Source organism: Diorhabda sublineata, chromosome 7, assembly GCF_026230105.1.
Source record: "Diorhabda sublineata isolate icDioSubl1.1 chromosome 7, icDioSubl1.1, whole genome shotgun sequence".
NCBI classification, from domain to species: domain Eukaryota; kingdom Metazoa; phylum Arthropoda; class Insecta; order Coleoptera; family Chrysomelidae; genus Diorhabda; species Diorhabda sublineata.
The window spans coordinates 33,822,242-33,844,118 of NC_079480.1; the positions used below are offsets into that span (position 1 = coordinate 33,822,242).

Sequence of the window (21,877 nt, forward strand, 5' to 3'; positions counted from 1 at the left end):
AGTGGAAAATAACAGTTAAGACAAATCACAGTAGCAGTTAGACCACGTCAATGTTGTAATGGAAAATAACAGTTAAGACAAATCACAGTAGCAGTTAGACCACGTCAATGTTATAATGGAAAATCACAGTTAAGACAAATCACAGTTAGACCACGTCAATGTTGTAATGGAAAATAACAGTTAAGACTAATCACAGTAGCAGTTAGACCACGTCAATGTTGTAATGGAAAATAACAGTTAAGACAAATCACAGTAGCAGTTAGACCACGTCAATGTTATAGTGGAAAATCACAGTTAAGACAAATCACAGTTAGACCACGTCAATGTTGTAATGGAAAATAACAGTTAAGACAAATTACAGATAGACCACGTCAATTTTGTAATGGAAAATAACAATTAAGACAAATCACAGTAGCGGTTAGACCACGTCAATGTTATAATGGAAAATCACAGTTAAGACAAATCACAGTTAGACCACGTCAATGTTGTAATGGAAAATAACAGTTAAGACTAATCACAGTAGCAGTTAGACCACGTCAATGTTGTAATGGAAAATAACAGTTAAGACAAATCACAGTAGCAGTTAGACCACGTCAATGTTATAATGGAAAATCACAGTTAAGACAAATCACAGTTAGACCACGTCAATGTTGTAATGGAAAATAACAGTTAAGACTAATCACAGTAGCAGTTAGACCACGTCAATGTTGTAATGGAAAATAACAGTTAAGACAAATCACAGTAGCAGTTAGACCACGTCAATGATATAATGGAAAATCACAGTTAAGAAAAATCACAGTTAGACCACGTCAATGTTGTAATGGAAAATAACAGTTAAGACAAATCACAGTAGCAGTTAGACCACGTCAATGTTATAGTGGAAAATAACAGTTAAGACTAATCACAGTAGCGGTTAGACCACGTCAATGTTGTAATGGAAAATAACAGTTAAGACAAATCACAGTAGCGGTTAGACCACGTCAATGTTATAATGGAAAATCACAGTTAGACCACGTCAATGTTGTAATGGAAAATAACAGTTAAGACTAATCACAGTAGCAGTTAGACCACGTCAATGTTGTAATGGAAAATAACAGTTAAGACAAATCACAGTAGCAGTTAGACCACGTCAATGTTATAGTGGAAAATAACAGTTAAGACAAATCACAGTAGCAGTTAGACCACGTCAATGTTGTAATGGAAAATAACAGTTAAGACAAATCACAGTAGCAATTAGACCACGTCAATGTTATAATGGAAAATCACAGTTAAGAAAAATCACAGTTAGACCACGTCAATGTTGTAATGGAAAATAACAGTTAAGACAAATCACAGTAGCAGTTAGACCACGTCAATGTTATAGTGGAAAATAACAGTTAAGACTAATCACAGTAGCGGTTAGACCACGTCAATGTTATAGTGGAAAATAACAGTTAAGACTAATCACAGTAGCAGTTAGACCACGTCAATGTTATAGTGGAAAATAACAGTTAAGACTAATCACAGTAGCAGTTAGACCACGTCAATGTTGTAATGGAAAATAACAGTTAAGACAAATTACAGATAGACCACGTCAATTTTGTAATGGAAAATAACAATTAAGACAAATCACAGTAGCGGTTAGACCACGTCAATGTTATAATGGAAAATCACAGTTAAGACAAATCACAGTTAGACCACGTCAATGTTGTAATGGAAAATAACAGTTAAGACTAATCACAGTAGCAGTTAGACCACGTCAATGTTGTAATGGAAAATAACAGTTAAGACAAATCACAGTAGCAGTAAGACCACGTCAATGTTATAATGGAAAATCACAGTTAAGACAAATCACAGTTAGACCACGTCAATGTTGTAATGGAAAATAACAGTTAAGACTAATCACAGTAGCAGTTAGACCACGTCAATGTTGTAATGGAAAATAACAGTTAAGACAAATCACAGTAGCAGTTAGACCACGTCAATGTTATAGTGGAAAATCACAGTTAAGACAAATCACAGTTAGACCACGTCAATGTTGTAATGGAAAATAACAGTTAAGACAAATTACAGATAGACCACGTCAATTTTGTAATGGAAAATAACAATTAAGACAAATCACAGTAGCGGTTAGACCACGTCAATGTTATAATGGAAAATCACAGTTAAGACAAATCACAGTTAGACCACGTCAATGTTGTAATGGAAAATAACAGTTAAGACTAATCACAGTAGCAGTTAGACCACGTCAATGTTGTAATGGAAAATAACAGTTAAGACAAATCACAGTAGCAGTTAGACCACGTCAATGTTATAATGGAAAATCACAGTTAAGACAAATCACAGTTAGACCACGTCAATGTTGTAATGGAAAATAACAGTTAAGACTAATCACAGTAGCAGTTAGACCACGTCAATGTTGTAATGGAAAATAACAGTTAAGACAAATCACAGTAGCAGTTAGACCACGTCAATGATATAATGGAAAATCACAGTTAAGAAAAATCACAGTTAGACCACGTCAATGTTGTAATGGAAAATAACAGTTAAGACAAATCACAGTAGCAGTTAGACCACGTCAATGTTATAGTGGAAAATAACAGTTAAGACTAATCACAGTAGCGGTTAGACCACGTCAATGTTGTAATGGAAAATAACAGTTAAGACAAATCACAGTAGCGGTTAGACCACGTCAATGTTATAATGGAAAATCACAGTTAGACCACGTCAATGTTGTAATGGAAAATAACAGTTAAGACTAATCACAGTAGCAGTTAGACCACGTCAATGTTGTAATGGAAAATAACAGTTAAGACAAATCACAGTAGCAGTTAGACCACGTCAATGTTATAGTGGAAAATAACAGTTAAGACAAATCACAGTAGCAGTTAGACCACGTCAATGTTGTAATGGAAAATAACAGTTAAGACAAATCACAGTAGCAATTAGACCACGTCAATGTTATAATGGAAAATCACAGTTAAGAAAAATCACAGTTAGACCACGTCAATGTTGTAATGGAAAATAACAGTTAAGACAAATCACAGTAGCAGTTAGACCACGTCAATGTTATAGTGGAAAATAACAGTTAAGACTAATCACAGTAGCGGTTAGACCACGTCAATGTTATAGTGGAAAATAACAGTTAAGACTAATCACAGTAGCAGTTAGACCACGTCAATGTTATAGTGGAAAATAACAGTTAAGACTAATCACAGTAGCAGTTAGACCACGTCAATGTTGTAATGGAAAATAACAGTTAAGACAAATTACAGATAGACCACGTCAATTTTGTAATGGAAAATAACAATTAAGACAAATCACAGTAGCGGTTAGACCACGTCAATGTTATAATGGAAAATCACAGTTAAGACAAATCACAGTTAGACCACGTCAATGTTGTAATGGAAAATAACAGTTAAGACTAATCACAGTAGCAGTTAGACCACGTCAATGTTGTAATGGAAAATAACAGTTAAGACAAATCACAGTAGCAGTTAGACCACGTCAATGTTATAATGGAAAATCACAGTTAAGACAAATCACAGTTAGACCACGTCAATGTTGTAATGGAAAATAACAGTTAAGACAAATCACAGTAGCAGTTAGACCACGTCAATGTTATAATGGAAAATCACAGTTAAGACAAATCACAGTTAGACCACGTCAATGTTGTAATGGAAAATAACAGTTAAGACTAATCACAGTAGCAGTTAGACCACGTCAATGTTGTAATGGAAAATAACAGTTAAGACAAATCACAGTAGCAGTTAGACCACGTCAATGATATAATGGAAAATCACAGTTAAGAAAAATCACAGTTAGACCACGTCAATGTTGTAATGGAAAATAACAGTTAAGACAAATCACAGTAGCAGTTAGACCACGTCAATGTTATAGTGGAAAATAACAGTTAAGACTAATCACAGTAGCGGTTAGACCACGTCAATGTTGTAATGGAAAATAACAGTTAAGACAAATCACAGTAGCAATTAGACCACGTCAATGTTATAATGGAAAATCACAGTTAAGAAAAATCACAGTTAGACCACGTCAATGTTGTAATGGAAAATAACAGTTAAGACAAATCACAGTAGCAGTTAGACCACGTCAATGTTATAGTGGAAAATAACAGTTAAGACTAATCACAGTAGCGGTTAGACCACGTCAATGTTATAGTGGAAAATAACAGTTAAGACTAATCACAGTAGCAGTTAGACCACGTCAATGTTATAGTGGAAAATAACAGTTAAGACTAATCACAGTAGCAGTTAGACCACGTCAATGTTGTAATGGAAAATAACAGTTAAGACAAATTACAGATAGACCACGTCAATTTTGTAATGGAAAATAACAATTAAGACAAATCACAGTAGCGGTTAGACCACGTCAATGTTATAATGGAAAATCACAGTTAAGACAAATCACAGTTAGACCACGTCAATGTTGTAATGGAAAATAACAGTTAAGACTAATCACAGTAGCAGTTAGACCACGTCAATGTTGTAATGGAAAATAACAGTTAAGACAAATCACAGTAGCAGTTAGACCACGTCAATGTTATAATGGAAAATCACAGTTAAGACAAATCACAGTTAGACCACGTCAATGTTGTAATGGAAAATAACAGTTAAGACAAATCACAGTAGCAGTTAGACCACGTCAATGTTATAATGGAAAATCACAGTTAAGACAAATCACAGTTAGACCACGTCAATGTTGTAATGGAAAATAACAGTTAAGACTAATCACAGTAGCAGTTAGACCACGTCAATGTTGTAATGGAAAATAACAGTTAAGACAAATCACAGTAGCAGTTAGACCACGTCAATGATATAATGGAAAATCACAGTTAAGAAAAATCACAGTTAGACCACGTCAATGTTGTAATGGAAAATAACAGTTAAGACAAATCACAGTAGCAGTTAGACCACGTCAATGTTATAGTGGAAAATAACAGTTAAGACTAATCACAGTAGCGGTTAGACCACGTCAATGTTGTAATGGAAAATAACAGTTAAGACAAATCACAGTAGCGGTTAGACCACGTCAATGTTATAATGGAAAATCACAGTTAGACCACGTCAATGTTGTAATGGAAAATAACAGTTAAGACTAATCACAGTAGCAGTTAGACCACGTCAATGTTGTAATGGAAAATAACAGTTAAGACAAATCACAGTAGCAGTTAGACCACGTCAATGTTATAGTGGAAAATAACAGTTAAGACAAATCACAGTAGCAGTTAGACCACGTCAATGTTGTAATGGAAAATAACAGTTAAGACAAATCACAGTAGCAATTAGACCACGTCAATGTTATAATGGAAAATCACAGTTAAGAAAAATCACAGTTAGACCACGTCAATGTTGTAATGGAAAATAACAGTTAAGACAAATCACAGTAGCAGTTAGACCACGTCAATGTTATAGTGGAAAATAACAGTTAAGACTAATCACAGTAGCGGTTAGACCACGTCAATGTTATAGTGGAAAATAACAGTTAAGACTAATCACAGTAGCAGTTAGACCACGTCAATGTTATAGTGGAAAATAACAGTTAAGACTAATCACAGTAGCAGTTAGACCACGTCAATGTTGTAATGGAAAATAACAGTTAAGACAAATTACAGATAGACCACGTCAATTTTGTAATGGAAAATAACAATTAAGACAAATCACAGTAGCGGTTAGACCACGTCAATGTTATAATGGAAAATCACAGTTAAGACAAATCACAGTTAGACCACGTCAATGTTGTAATGGAAAATAACAGTTAAGACTAATCACAGTAGCAGTTAGACCACGTCAATGTTGTAATGGAAAATAACAGTTAAGACAAATCACAGTAGCAGTTAGACCACGTCAATGTTATAATGGAAAATCACAGTTAAGACAAATCACAGTTAGACCACGTCAATGTTGTAATGGAAAATAACAGTTAAGACAAATCACAGTAGCAGTTAGACCACGTCAATGTTATAATGGAAAATCACAGTTAAGACAAATCACAGTTAGACCACGTCAATGTTGTAATGGAAAATAACAGTTAAGACAAATTACAGATAGACCACGTCAATTTTGTAATGGAAAATAACAATTAAGACAAATCACAGTAGCGGTTAGACCACGTCAATGTTATAATGGAAAATCACAGTTAAGACAAATCACAGTTAGACCACGTCAATGTTGTAATGGAAAATAACAGTTAAGACTAATCACAGTAGCAGTTAGACCACGTCAATGTTGTAATGGAAAATAACAGTTAAGACAAATCACAGTAGCAGTTAGACCACGTCAATGTTATAGTGGAAAATCACAGTTAAGACAAATCACAGTTAGACCACGTCAATGTTGTAATGGAAAATAACAGTTAAGACAAATCACAGTAGCAGTTAGACCACGTCAATGTTATAATGGAAAATCACAGTTAAGACAAATCACAGTTAGACCACGTCAATGTTGTAATGGAAAATAACAGTTAAGACTAATCACAGTAGCAGTTAGACCACGTCAATGTTGTAATGGAAAATAACAGTTAAGACAAATCACAGTAGCAGTTAGACCACGTCAATGTTATAGTGGAAAATAACAGTTAAGACTAATCACAGTAGCGGTTAGACCACGTCAATGTTGTAATGGAAAATAACAGTTAAGACAAATCACAGTAGCGGTTAGACCACGTCAATGTTATAATGGAAAATCACAGTTAAGACAAATCACAGTTAGACCACGTCAATGTTGTAATGGAAAATAACAGTTAAGACAAATCACAGTAGCAGTTAGACCACGTCAATGTTATAGTGGAAAATAACAGTTAAGACAAATCACAGTAGCAGTTAGACCACGTCAATGTTGTAATGGAAAATAACAGTTAAGACAAATCACAGTAGCGGTTAGACCACGTCAATGTTATAATGGAAAATCACAGTTAGACCACGTCAATGTTGTAATGGAAAATAACAGTTAAGACTAATCACAGTAGCAGTTAGACCACGTCAATGTTGTAATGGAAAATAACAGTTAAGACAAATCACAGTAGCAGTTAGACCACGTCAATGTTATAGTGGAAAATAACAGTTAAGACAAATCACAGTAGCAGTTAGACCACGTCAATGTTGTAATGGAAAATAACAGTTAAGACAAATCACAGTAGCAATTAGACCACGTCAATGTTATAATGGAAAATCACAGTTAAGAAAAATCACAGTTAGACCACGTCAATGTTGTAATGGAAAATAACAGTTAAGACAAATCACAGTAGCAGTTAGACCACGTCAATGTTATAGTGGAAAATAACAGTTAAGACTAATCACAGTAGCGGTTAGACCACGTCAATGTTATAGTGGAAAATAACAGTTAAGACTAATCACAGTAGCAGTTAGACCACGTCAATGTTATAGTGGAAAATAACAGTTAAGACTAATCACAGTAGCAGTTAGACCACGTCAATGTTGTAATGGAAAATAACAGTTAAGACAAATTACAGATAGACCACGTCAATTTTGTAATGGAAAATAACAATTAAGACAAATCACTGTAGCGGTTAGACCACGTCAATGTTATAATGGAAAATCACAGTTAAGACAAATCACAGTTAGACCACGTCAATGTTGTAATGGAAAATAACAGTTAAGACTAATCACAGTAGCAGTTAGACCACGTCAATGTTGTAATGGAAAATAACAGTTAAGACAAATCACAGTAGCAGTTAGACCACGTCAATGTTATAATGGAAAATCACAGTTAAGACAAATCACAGTTAGACCACGTCAATGTTGTAATGGAAAATAACAGTTAAGACAAATCACAGTAGCAGTTAGACCACGTCAATGTTATAATGGAAAATCACAGTTAAGACAAATCACAGTTAGACCACGTCAATGTTGTAATGGAAAATAACAGTTAAGACTAATCACAGTAGCAGTTAGACCACGTCAATGTTGTAATGGAAAATAACAGTTAAGACAAATCACAGTAGCAGTTAGACCACGTCAATGTTATAGTGGAAAATCACAGTTAAGACAAATCACAGTTAGACCACGTCAATGTTGTAATGGAAAATAACAGTTAAGACAAATCACAGTAGCAGTTAGACCACGTCAATGTTATAATGGAAAATCACAGTTAAGACAAATCACAGTTAGACCACGTCAATGTTGTAATGGAAAATAACAGTTAAGACTAATCACAGTAGCAGTTAGACCACGTCAATGTTGTAATGGAAAATAACAGTTAAGACAAATCACAGTAGCAGTTAGACCACGTCAATGTTATAGTGGAAAATAACAGTTAAGACTAATCACAGTAGCGGTTAGACCACGTCAATGTTGTAATGGAAAATAACAGTTAAGACAAATCACAGTAGCGGTTAGACCACGTCAATGTTATAATGGAAAATCACAGTTAAGACAAATCACAGTTAGACCACGTCAATGTTGTAATGGAAAATAACAGTTAAGACTAATCACAGTAGCAGTTAGACCACGTCAATGTTGTAATGGAAAATAACAGTTAAGACAAATCACAGTAGCAGTTAGACCACGTCAATGTTATAGTGGAAAATAACAGTTAAGACTAATCACAGTAGCGGTTAGACCACGTCAATGTTATAGTGGAAAATAACAGTTAAGACTAATCACAGTAGCAGTTAGACCACGTCAATGTTATAGTGGAAAATAACAGTTAAGACTAATCACAGTAGCAGTTAGACCACGTCAATGTTGTAATGGAAAATAACAGTTAAGACAAATTACAGATAGACCACGTCAATTTTGTAATGGAAAATAACAATTAAGACAAATCACAGTAGCGGTTAGACCACGTCAATGTTATAATGGAAAATCACAGTTAAGACAAATCACAGTTAGACCACGTCAATGTTGTAATGGAAAATAACAGTTAAGACTAATCACAGTAGCAGTTAGACCACGTCAATGTTGTAATGGAAAATAACAGTTAAGACAAATCACAGTAGCAGTTAGACCACGTCAATGTTATAATGGAAAATCACAGTTAAGACAAATCACAGTTAGACCACGTCAATGTTGTAATGGAAAATAACAGTTAAGACTAATCACAGTAGCAGTTAGACCACGTCAATGTTGTAATGGAAAATAACACTTAAGACAAATTACAGTTAGACCACGTCAATGTTGTAATGGAAAATAACAGTTAAGACTAATCACAGTAGCAGTTAGACCACGTCAATGTTGTAATGGAAAATCACAGTTAAGAAAAATCACAGTTAGACCACGTCAATGTTGTAATGGAAAATAACAGTTAAGACAAATCACAGTTAGACCACGTCAATGTTGTAATGGAAAATAACAGTTAAGACAAATCACAGTAGCAGTTAGACCACGTCAATGTTATAGTGGAAAATAACAGTTAAGACTAATCACAGTAGCAGTTAGACCACGTCAATGTTGTAATGGAAAATAACAGTTAAGACAAATTACAGTAGCAGTTAGACCACGTCAATGTTATAGTGGAAAATCACAGTTAAGACAAATCACAGTTAGACCACGTCAATGTTGTAATGGAAAATAACAGTTAAGACAAATCACAGTTAGACCACGTCAATGTTGTAATGGAAAATAACAGTTAAGACAAATCACAGTAGCAGTTAGACCACGTCAATGTTATAGTGGAAAATAACAGTTAAGACTAATCACAGTAGCAGTTAGACCACGTCAATGTTGTAATGGAAAATAACACTTAAGACAAATTACAGTTAGACCACGTCAATGTTGTAATGGAAAATAACAGTTAAGACTAATCACAGTAGCAGTTAGACCACGTCAATGTTGTAATGGAAAATAACAGTTAAGACAAATCACAGTAGCAGTTAGACCACGTCAATGTTATAATGGAAAATAACAGTTAAGACAAATCACAGTTAGACCACGTCAATGTTGTAATGGAAAATAACAGTTAAGACAAATCACAGTAGCAGTTAGACCACGTCAATGTTATAGTGGAAAATAACAGTTAAGACTAATCACAGTAGCAGTTAGACCACGTCAATGTTGTAATGGAAAATAACACTTAAGACAAATTACAGTTAGACCACGTCAATGTTGTAATGGAAAATAACAGTTAAGACTAATCACAGTAGCAGTTAGACCACGTCAATGTTGTAATGGAAAATAACAGTTAAGACAAATCACAGTAGCAGTTAGACCACGTCAATGTTGTAATGGAAAATAACAGTTAAGACAAATCACAGTAGCAGTTAGACCACGTCAATGTTATAATGGAAAATCACAGTTAAGACAAATCACAGTTAGACCACGTCAATGTTGTAATGGAAAATAACAGTTAAGACTAATCACAGTAGCAGTTAGACCACGTCAATGTTGTAATGGAAAATAACAGTTAAGACAAATCACAGTAGCAGTTAGACCACGTCAATGTTATAATGGAAAATCACAGTTAAGACAAATCACAGTTAGACCACGTCAATGTTGTAATGGAAAATAACAGTTAAGACAAATTACAGTAGCAGTTAGACCACGTCAATGTTATAGTGGAAAATAACAGTTAAGACTAATCACAGTAGCAGTTAGACCACGTCAATGTTGTAATGGAAAATAACACTTAAGACAAATTACAGTTAGACCACGTCAATGTTGTAATGGAAAATAACAGTTAAGACTAATCACAGTAGCAGTTAGACCACGTCAATGTTATAGTGGAAAATCACAGTTAAGACAAATCACAGTTAGACCACGTCAATGTTGTAATGGAAAATAACAGTTAAGACAAATCACAGTTAGACCACGTCAATGTTGTAATGGAAAATAACAGTTAAGACAAATCACAGTAGCAGTTAGACCACGTCAATGTTATAATGGAAAATCACAGTTAAGACAAATCACAGTTAGACCACGTCAATGTTGTAATGGAAAATAACAGTTAAGACTAATCACAGTAGCAGTTAGACCACGTCAATGTTGTAATGGAAAATAACAGTTAAGACAAATCACAGTAGCAGTTAGACCACGTCAATGTTATAATGGAAAATCACAGTTAAGACAAATCACAGTTAGACCACGTCAATGTTGTAATGGAAAATAACAGTTAAGACAAATTACAGTAGCAGTTAGACCACGTCAATGTTATAGTGGAAAATCACAGTTAAGACAAATCACAGTTAGACCACGTCAATGTTGTAATGGAAAATAACAGTTAAGACAAATCACAGTTAGACCACGTCAATGTTGTAATGGAAAATAACAGTTAAGACAAATCACAGTAGCAGTTAGACCACGTCAATGTTATAGTGGAAAATAACAGTTAAGACTAATCACAGTAGCAGTTAGACCACGTCAATGTTGTAATGGAAAATAACACTTAAGACAAATTACAGTTAGACCACGTCAATGTTGTAATGGAAAATAACAGTTAAGACTAATCACAGTAGCAGTTAGACCACGTCAATGTTATAGTGGAAAATCACAGTTAAGACAAATCACAGTTAGACCACGTCAATGTTGTAATGGAAAATAACAGTTAAGACAAATCACAGTTAGACCACGTCAATGTTGTAATGGAAAATAACAGTTAAGACAAATCACAGTAGCAGTTAGACCACGTCAATGTTATAGTGGAAAATAACAGTTAAGACTAATCACAGTAGCAGTTAGACCACGTCAATGTTGTAATGGAAAATAACACTTAAGACAAATTACAGTTAGACCACGTCAATGTTGTAATGGAAAATAACAGTTAAGACTAATCACAGTAGCAGTTAGACCACGTCAATGTTGTAATGGAAAATAACAGTTAAGACAAATCACAGTAGCAGTTAGACCACGTCAATGTTATAATGGAAAATCACAGTTAAGACAAATCACAGTTAGACCACGTCAATGTTGTAATGGAAAATAACAGTTAAGACAAATCACAGTAGCAGTTAGACCTCGTCAATGCTGTTGTAAAAAATCACGGTGACAGTTATAAGTGTTATATTTCGAATCGTTTTCTGTGATAGAATTTGAAAAACTATTAAGCACAAGTAAAAATTTTCAATTTACTCACTTTTTGACAGGTATATTTCCGGCCTTATCCTTGATTAGATGTAGTTTCGTGTGAGCTTTGAATAAGTACATCTTGGGTGTGCCGTTAATTTGGTTTAAATTATAAGCTAAATTAATCAAGGAATCAGTCCATAGTTTGGCAATATCTTTTCGCGTACAACAAAAATTAATGAAAGTTAAATTTACGAAATCGTTGGCGCAACAAACTGTCACCGTTTTTTCTTCTAACGTATCCTGGGAACCCATCGATACAATTTGCCTTAATTTTGGATCCTATAAATAATAATAAATCAACTCAATACATAAAAAGGTGAATCAAAATAATAGAGTTGTGGACAAATTCCTATAGGTGGGACGTTCCAGTACACACAGTTATGTCGAAGCTCAAAGGTTGCTTCAACCGACCACAAAATGGAATCTACGATCAAAATCAACCTCATGAAGTGAGTGGAAGAGACGCGAACGATACCGGTTATCCAGAACGCGTTGCGTCGGCAACAGAGCCCGTTTTCAAGATTTTCTGGTGCGTCTTCCATACTGTTGAACGGTTTAGAAGCGACTAGTTCGGAAATTGTTATTGAAACTCGAGGAGGACGTCGACACAACTGTCTGAAGCAGGAAAATGCGTCGTTTTAATCTTTTTCGACAGCGTTGCCAGACGGGCGTCATCCAAAACCTACACCTTCGTAATTTTTCTTCTCTTCTCTTCTAAGGAGAATAATATAAAGAACGTCACTGTACTATCTTTATTTATAGCGTTAAAATTTTCGTTATTCGAGAATGTCATGTTATTTGATTGGTACATATTGAATGCCGTATCGCTTCCCGTGGAGCCATCATTATTCTATATTGTGAAGTGAATCTTTTGTTCTGTTTTGTATATTCTTTAACGATACAGAACAGAACGGGCTGTCATTTGGAATGAAAACGAACTGGGTAATGGTAAAACCGACGACGAGATAGTTTGGTGATGCTGAAATAAGACAATGCTTTTGTTCCAACGACGGAATCATTTCAACAAAATTTCTATGAAGAATAAAAGTAAAAGAAAGTTTAATACTCGGTATAATTTGATATGGAGTAGAAATATATAGTGAATAAAAGTGACGATGCTGCAAGAAAAAGACGTTAGAACATTTAGCATTAAATGTAGAAAGTCGCATACATTAATTTCCTATAATTTCATTAATAATATTAAGCTTGGCAACATCGTATATCTTTGGAGTAATATAAAAATCTGGAGAGAAATATCAATTCCCAATAATTTTAGAAATAACATTGAAATTGTCAACGTCGCATACTTCTCAAGTTATTTTTCTAAATAACTCGTTGCCCTGAAAATCTCGAGTCAAATGAGATAATTTTAGGAAAACATTATAAAGTTGGCAACGCGGTTTTTATTTTGTGATTCATTTCACATGCCCGACATGAAAAATACGATTTTTCAATAAGTTAAGAAATAGTTTTGAATTTGCCAATGCCGTATATCGTTATTTGATTGATTTCTCCACATGCCATGAAAATATCGATCAGAATATTAATTTCCAATAATTGAGGAAATAATGGTAAATCTGGCATCATCGCATACGTCCGCATAATGAAAATTTCGATCAGAATATCAGTTTTCAGAAATTTAATTAAACTTGACAACGTCGTATCGATCAGAACATTAAATTCCTATAATTTCGGAAACAGTGGTAAATCTGGCAAAATCGCACATTTTACCGTTATTCTGTTTTTTTTTTCATCATGAAAATTTCAATCAGAATGTCGATTTTCAACATTTTCAGAAATTATATTTAACTTGGCAATGTCGCATATCGTTAAAATTATTTCTGTCCACCCCATAGAAACTCGGATCAGAATATCAATTTCCAATAATTTCGTAAAATATATTCAACTTGGCAACTCTGCATTTTTTGGTTGCTTCGATTGATTTTATTACATGACATCAGAATCCTGATCGGAATATTAATTTCCAATAATTTCAGAAATGGTATCAACCTGGCAACATCGTACATTCCGTTGAACTTATTTTATTATTATTATTATTATTATTATTATTATTATTATTATTATTATTATTATAGATTTTTATCCACGCTATGAAAATTTCGAACATTGATTTCTCGGCACGCCACAAAAATTTCGGTCGAAATATCCGTTTCCGAGCTCACTACATACGTTTACAAAAAAAATTATTACTATCGATAACTAACCACAAATTTTATTAAAATATAGTTGTTGGGAAATAACTGGAAAATAAAACCATTAAAATAAAAATTATTACAACCACTCTGTATATATGAATAAAAAAAGTTTACGTACTTTCGGTATTTTGGCGTACCGTCCAGTTCTAGTGTCACGTATTATAGCTATATCCAACAAATCCATTTCGTGGTTTTGATCCACCCAATAAAGATAAAATCCATTTGGATCCACCCTTAACGTAACCGGGGTTCCTACACCGGAATCCTGAAAAAACGAAAATTCCATTAATTAACCTACCGCCAAATTATACTTGACTAAAAACAAAAATAATCGTGATCAAAAAAATCGACCATCTAGGAACCTCCTCCAAAATCCACGTTTCCCAGTATACAGCACTGCGTCAATCTTCCTCCAGATCTTCTATAGACTATTCGTCTTCTAAAGCCACCATTCAGGCACATTCTGCTTTTGTTTGAGAAGAGAACGGATCTCCATTGCAATTTCCGCCCAAACCATCCAGCAATCTCGTCCAAAAGCCACGATTACTTCTATGAGTCACTCCTCGGATCTTTCTCCAGGTCTTCTATAGAATCTTCCTCTTCTAAAGCTACCATTCAGGTACATTCTGCTTTTGTTTGAGAAGAGAACGGATCTCCATTGCAATTTCCGCCCAAACCATCCAGCAATCTCGTCCAAAAGCAACGATTACTTCTATGAGTCACTCCTCGGATCTTTCTCCAGGTCTTCTATAGAATCTTCCTCTTCTAAAGCTACCATTCAGGTACATTCTGCTTTTGTTTGAGAAGAGAACGGATCTCCATTGCAATTTCCGCCCAAACCATCCAGCAATCTCGTCCAAAAGCCACGATTACTTCTATGAGTCACTCCTCGGATCTTTCTCCAGGTCTTCTATAGAATCTTCCTCTTCTAAAGCTACCATTCAGGTACATTCTGCTTTTGTTTGAGAAGAGAACGGATCTCCATTGCAATTTCCGCCCAAACCATCCAGCAATCTTGTCCAAAAGCCACGATTACTTCTATGAGTCACTCCTCGGATCTTTCTCCAGGTCTTCTATAGAATCTTCCTCTTCTAAAGCTACCATTCAGGTACATTCTGCTTTTGTTTGAGAAGAGAACGGATCTCCATTGCAATTTCCGCCCAAACCATCCAGCAATCTCGTCCAAAAGCCACAATTACTTCTATGAGTCACTCCTCGGATCTTTCTCCAGGTCTTCTATAGAATCTTCCTCTTCTAAAGCTACCATTCAGGTACATTCTGCTTTTGTTTGAGAAGAGAACGGATCTCCATTGCAATTTCCGCCCAAACCATCCAGCAATCTCGTCCAAAAGCAACGATTACTTCTATGAGTCACTCCTCGGATCTTTCTCCAGGTCTTCTATAGAATCTTCCTCTTCTAAAGCTACCATTCAGGTACATTCTGCTTTTGTTTGAGAAGAGAACGGATCTCCATTGCAATTTCCGCCCAAACCATCCAGCAATCTCGTCCAAAAGCAACGATTACTTCTATGAGTCACTCCTCGGATCTTTCTCCAGGTCTTCTATAGAATCTTCCTCTTCTAAAGCTACCATTCAGGTACATTCTGCTTTTGTTTGAGAAGAGAACGGATCTCCATTGCAATTTCCGCCCAAACCATCCAGCAATCTCGTCCAAAAGCCACGATTACTTCTATGAGTCACTCCTCGGATCTTTCTCCAGGTCTTCTATAGAATCTTCCTCTTCTAAAGCTACCATTCAGGTACATTCTGCTTTTGTTTGAGAAGAGAACGGATCTCCATTGCAATTTCCGCCCAAACCATCCAGCAATCTCGTCCAAAAGCCACGATTACTTCTATGAGTCACTCCTCGGATCTTTCTCCAGGTCTTCTATAGAATCTTCCTCTTCTAAAGCTACCATTCAGGTACATTCTGCTTTTGTTTGAGAAGAGAACGGATCTCCATTGCAATTTCCGCCCAAACCATCCAGCAATCTCGTCCAAAAGCAACGATTACTTCTATGACTCACTCCTCGAATCTTTCTCCAGGTCTTCTATAGACTCTTCCTCTTCTAAAGCTACCATTCAGGTACATTCTGCTTTTGTTTGAGAAGAGAACGGATCTCCATTGCAATTTCCGCCCAAACCATCCAGCAATCTCGTCCAAAAGCCACGATTACTTCTATGAGTCACTCCTCGGATCTTTCTCCAGGTCTTCTATAGAATCTTCCTCTTCTAAAGCTACCATTCAGGTACATTCTGCTTTTGTTTGAGAAGAGAACGGATCTCCATTGCAATTTCCGCCCAAACCATCCAGCAAACTCGTCCAAAAGTCGCGATTAATTCAATCTTTCTCCAGGTCTTCTGTATGGAGAGCCCATCCTGGTAGCAGAGATCAAGAGTGCCAGAGGTTGGAGGAGTCAAACTTGGTTACCGGTAAAAGCCAAATATTACCAGGACGACCACGCAGATGACAGGTCGACGTAGAACAGGACCTAGAAGAACCAGGTGTAGAAATGTACAACATCGAAAAAAATGGATGACAGTTGTCCGGGAGGCCAAGGGAGGATAATTATATCAACAATTTGCACATTATTTCCTTGCAGGAGTACCATTATTTAATTTATTTTTAATATTTCAAAAGTTAAATCTTTTTGCTTCGACCCTGTATTTAAAGTACGAGAAATAATATTATCATTGTAAATTCCACGTTCCATTGTGGTTTTGACGCGTACAGAATACTACTAGGAAATGAACAAAGACATAATAATACATTGATAATAATCAATGGAAGATGTTTTTTTCCCATTCCCACTTCTTTGTAGATGCTTCTTGGTTTTTCTACCGGATATTATAATTTCTCACGCGGACACCTAAAGTTATGTCAAACATTATTCTCCCCTTCTTATCGCCCTTTGCGTGAGTCGTAGTTTCTCAATAACCTTTCGTGATTAGAATCACCTTCTCAAGGTCATTATGTCTTTCCATTTCAGATTTATAAGAAATTTTTATATGCCAGAGGACTATTTATGTTAGTGCACATATTTATGAATATTTCCAAAGCACGTCACGTTTTTTTTTGTGTCAAGGCTTGTAGAATCGAGTTGTGATACTTCCTTGAGCGTCCAGTTTACTCTTGGGAATAGAAAAAATTCTGGTGGGCCAAAAAACTCCAGGAATATCTCTTCTGATTGGCCTGTTGACTGACGGCATTCCTCGCACCGACTTCCACGTGCTTAAGTTTTCTGTCAAGCTCGGGGTATCAGAAATCATTCTGATACTCCTCTTTCGCAAAAATTTTTGTTGGTATTGCAGGTCGAATTGCTTCTAGAGAGGGTCGTCGTCTTCGACTCTTTCCATACTTTCTCAGAACAACTTGTGACACTCAAAACTACCCGATCTAGCGATGGCAGCTTCGCTGTAGGCCTCCTTAATCATTTCCTGAGACTGAGGACATTCCTGGCTCCAACTTCCACATTGTTAAGTTTTCAGTCAAGCTCAAATTTCAAAAAAAAAACAGTCCTATTACTTTCAGAATTGTTGGAAGCAGCCCTTGGGGATGATTTGCTTGGATACCTCTTGTGCTAGCTACCGAAGCATTAGTTCCACGTTCTGGGACATTCTGTAGTATAGATTTTTAGTAGATTATTTATACGATTCGCTAATTATACACTTTTATGATTTTGCTTTATTTTTCTTATATTCGCGTGAATTTTGAGAGTTTATACTTTCGAAAGATTAATTATGATTTTTTCTATAAATCATCTTCGACTGATCTCTTAAAATAAAATTGTTTGTACAATTATTTTTCAAAAATTTCCAATCTAAATAAATAAGTATCGTGAATTAGAGAAACGGTATATTTGAAAATGAATGATGGCACCAGGAGGTAAACCCCATTTCAACGTCGTAAATTTTGTCTCGGGACAAGTTTTAAAATAAAATCTTGGATTTATAAAATTAATTTTATTTATATTTATTCCAATTAACAAAAACAAATCAACTTTTAAGACCAAGAATCGATCATAACAGCAAAAATTCGAACTAATATCCAGAAATGAAAAGAAACTTCCTACGGGGAATGTAGAAGACGCGGCAGCTAGTAGAGGCAACCATAGAACTCATCGAGAACAGATCTGGAGCTTAAATTCCAAGGAAAACAGATAATAAAGACAGAAAAATTGTTGGAACGCAAAAATCGAGAATCTGCGAAGAAAGTGTTAACGATTTCCAAGGAGAACGCAAACAACTGGACTGAAGTAGATAGAGGTAAAGAAGAAGAGCGACTTGGGGACTAGGGTTGTACTAAAGAAACTTGGCAAGTTTGGAAACGATGGAGGCGATAGTTGCAATCATTTTTTCTGATCCAGAGGAGAGACAAATTCGGTAAATGGACATCTATTCAGAGAAGAGGAATTTACAACAGCAGTGCCATCTATAAAAAACTAGAGAGCTTCAAGGCCAGATGTTATTCCTTTGGAAATTTCCTTGTGGCAGTATAAGACATGTCTAAAAACTGGGTCTTTTCCAGGAAGATGGAAAAAGCAGAAACTAGTTCTTATAGTTCTAGATACTGCGACTAGGTGCTCCAAACAGCATTGAGAGCTGGTGGTGTGACCAATTCGATAAGCAATTTGGTTTTCGAAGGGAAAAACTAACGATTCCAGTACTAACAGAAACGTTGGTTGATGTTATAGTGAGTTGGAAGAAAATAATAAACCCCCTAAGAAATGCCGTTGCCTGGTAGCCAGATAGCTGAGTTATGAAACAAGGGATAATTTGAGAACTAAAAGAGTATTTGCATGAGCCGCATAAGGGTCAGTTCTAAGGCCGGAACGTAACATTGTAAGCTACGCCGATGACATAAAAGAAATCCAACAAAAGCTAACCAACGCCAACGAATTCTGAGAAGAAGGCTCGATGACCGTGGACTATCACTAGGAAAAGACCGATGTGATGCTTTTTAACAGGAGCCAGAAAGCATCGGGGCGAAAGAATCCATAAAATATCAAGTGAAACTTGGGTAATGAACAAAAAGATACAGAGTAGAAGAAAGAAAACAACAGACGAGAATGGATAAAATAAGAAATGGGGTAGTTATAGAAAAACTTAGGTCAGAAAATGAATGGAGTAGCGAGTGAATAAACTCACGACTCACCCAATACATAAGGAAGTTTGAATGCAGTATATAAAAATTTTCTTTTTGATTTATGCTTGGATTGTTTTCGTATCTTTTTCTTTTCACGTATAAATAAATTTTGTATGTTCTTTGTTTATAGATGATGATCTATTTCGACATTTTCCAATGTTTTTGTTCAACAATGACATTCAATGTCAAAATAATAGATAAATTATTGGCTAACATATACACAATATCTGTAATATCTTCACTAACATAAAAACGTGATAGTTTTTTTTTATTAATACAATATTACTTCACTTGGTAAATAATTATACGGGGCAAGAACATTTTGAAAGCACTTCTGATATCGCTAAACTTTTTATTCCTGAACCTTAAACTCAGCTGTCTGTTGCTAAGATAATTACCAGACTAACTATAACATCGATGGTTACCAGCGGAATGATCTCTTTGAATGTCGATTATTCTTTTGTTCTGTTTGAAATATTTCTGTTGGTACTGGAATCGTAAGTTTTTCCCTTCGAAAACCAAATTGCTTATCGTATAAGTCACACCACCAGCTCTCAATGTTGTTTGGAGCACCTCGCCGCAGTATCTAGAATGTACCTTTGTTCATTACCCAAGTTTCACTTGATATTTTACGGATTCTTTCGCCCCGATGCCTCCTGGCTCCTGTTAAAAAGCATCATATCGGTCTTTTCCTAGTGATAGTCCACGGTCATCGAGCCTTCTTCTCAGAATTCGTTGGCGTTGGTTAGCTTTTGTTGGATTTCTTTTATGTCATCGGCGTAGCTTACAATGTTACGTTCCGGCCTTAGAACTGACCCTTATGCGGCTCATGCAAATACTCTTTTAGTTCTCAAATTATCCCTTGTTTCATAACTCAGCTATCTGGCTACCAGGCAACGGCATTTCTTAGGGGGTTTATTATTTTCTTCCAACTCACTATAACATCAACCAACGTTTCTGTTAGTACTGGAATCGTTAGTTTTTCCCTTCGAAAACCAAATTGCTTATCGAATTGGTCACACCACCAGCTCTCAATGCTGTTTGGAGCACCTAGTCGCAGTATCTAGAACTATAAGAACTAGTTCCTGCCTTTTCCATCTTCCTGGAAAAGACCCAGTTTTTAGACATGTCTTATACTGCCACAAGGAAATTTCTAAACGAAAAACATCTGACCTTGAAGCTCTCTAGTTTTTTATAGATGGCACTGCTGTTGTAAATTCCTCTTCTCTGAATAGATGTCCATTTACCGAATTTGTCTCTCCTCTGGATCAGAAAAAATGATTGCAACTATCGCCTCCATCGTTTCCAAACTTGCCAAGTTTCTTTAGTACAACCCTAGTCCCCAAGTCGCTCTTCTTCTTTACCTCTATCTACTTCAGTCCAGTTGTTTGCGTTCTCCTTGGAAATCGTTAACACTTTCTTCGCAGATTCTCGATTTTTGCGTTCCAACAATTTTTCTGTCTTTTTTATCTTGGCATTTAAGCTCCGTATCTGTTCTAGATGAGTTCTATGGTTGCCTCTACTAGCTGCCGCGTCTTCTACATTCCCCGTAGGAAGTTTCTTTTCATTTCTGGATATTAGTTCGAATTAGTTCTTAAATTATCGATTTAATCAATTTTTCTTTATGTCGTTGCAGTTTTCAGACATGTATTATGCAGTCACAAGTTTAAAAATCTGGCCTCGAAGCTCTCTGGTTTTTTATAGATCGCATGGCTGCTTTCACATCATGGCTTCTGATTTTTGTTTTGCAGAGAAAAATTTTTTCAAGTGCGGATTTAGTGGTAAGAGTACAACAGTTACGAGGGAGGTTCAACATATTTCGATTAGAGGATGCGATTTTCGAGATCAGTCAGAAGGTTTTTGAGCTATACCTACACCAACTTGCTGTGCCCCGTTGGCGCACTCAAAGTTACTGATAATTCCCGGTTGATTGGATATGGATATCCAAAATAAAAACGTTCTGAATTGTGTCGTTTCTTAAAGAACTGGATTAATCTGGAGCCAGAATCAAAAGAAGCTTGAGTCGACGTACAGGAAAGGATTCAAACATGACAAATTTATATGATTGGTTATGGGAAATGAGTTTTTAATAAATAAAAGCATGTAAAAAGATTTAATAAATGAGAAATTTTATAACTATAATAGGAAAGTTAAACAGTTAAATTTTTTTATTACCACATTCCGTATCGGAAAGGTTAAAGTTCTTCTTCTTTTTTTGTAACGGAAAATTTTTGATGTTTCAATGTCGTAAAATAACAAAATTGTTATTCATAGTTTTATAATTGGAAAAAGTAATTGTGAATTGTTTAATTTAATTTTATAATAAAAAACTACGAAATATTGTCAACAAAAACTACATTAAATCGTGAATAAATAAATAAATTTATTTCCTACATTAAGAAACGTTGTTATTTCATTAATCGTTAAAAATTACGTCAACAAGTATTAGATTTATTATTTAAAAATCATAATGTGAATAAAACAAGATCCAAAATGCCT

The 21,877-nt window shown here is 35.4% G+C and overlaps 1 protein-coding gene across 1 annotated transcript in view; it reads right to left on the reverse strand.

Annotated features, from left to right (window-relative positions):
- Positions 1-21,877, reverse strand: part of LOC130447161 (1-phosphatidylinositol 4,5-bisphosphate phosphodiesterase classes I and II) — a 46,968-nt gene that overhangs the window by 13,910 nt on the left and 11,181 nt on the right. Inside the window, exons 3-4 of the mRNA XM_056783853.1 lie at positions 14,351-14,497; positions 12,024-12,295 (exon numbers count right to left, since the gene is read on the reverse strand). Of these exons, the coding sequence (XP_056639831.1) occupies positions 12,024-12,295; positions 14,351-14,497 (419 nt within the window). The remainder of the gene's footprint in view (positions 1-12,023; positions 12,296-14,350; positions 14,498-21,877) is intronic.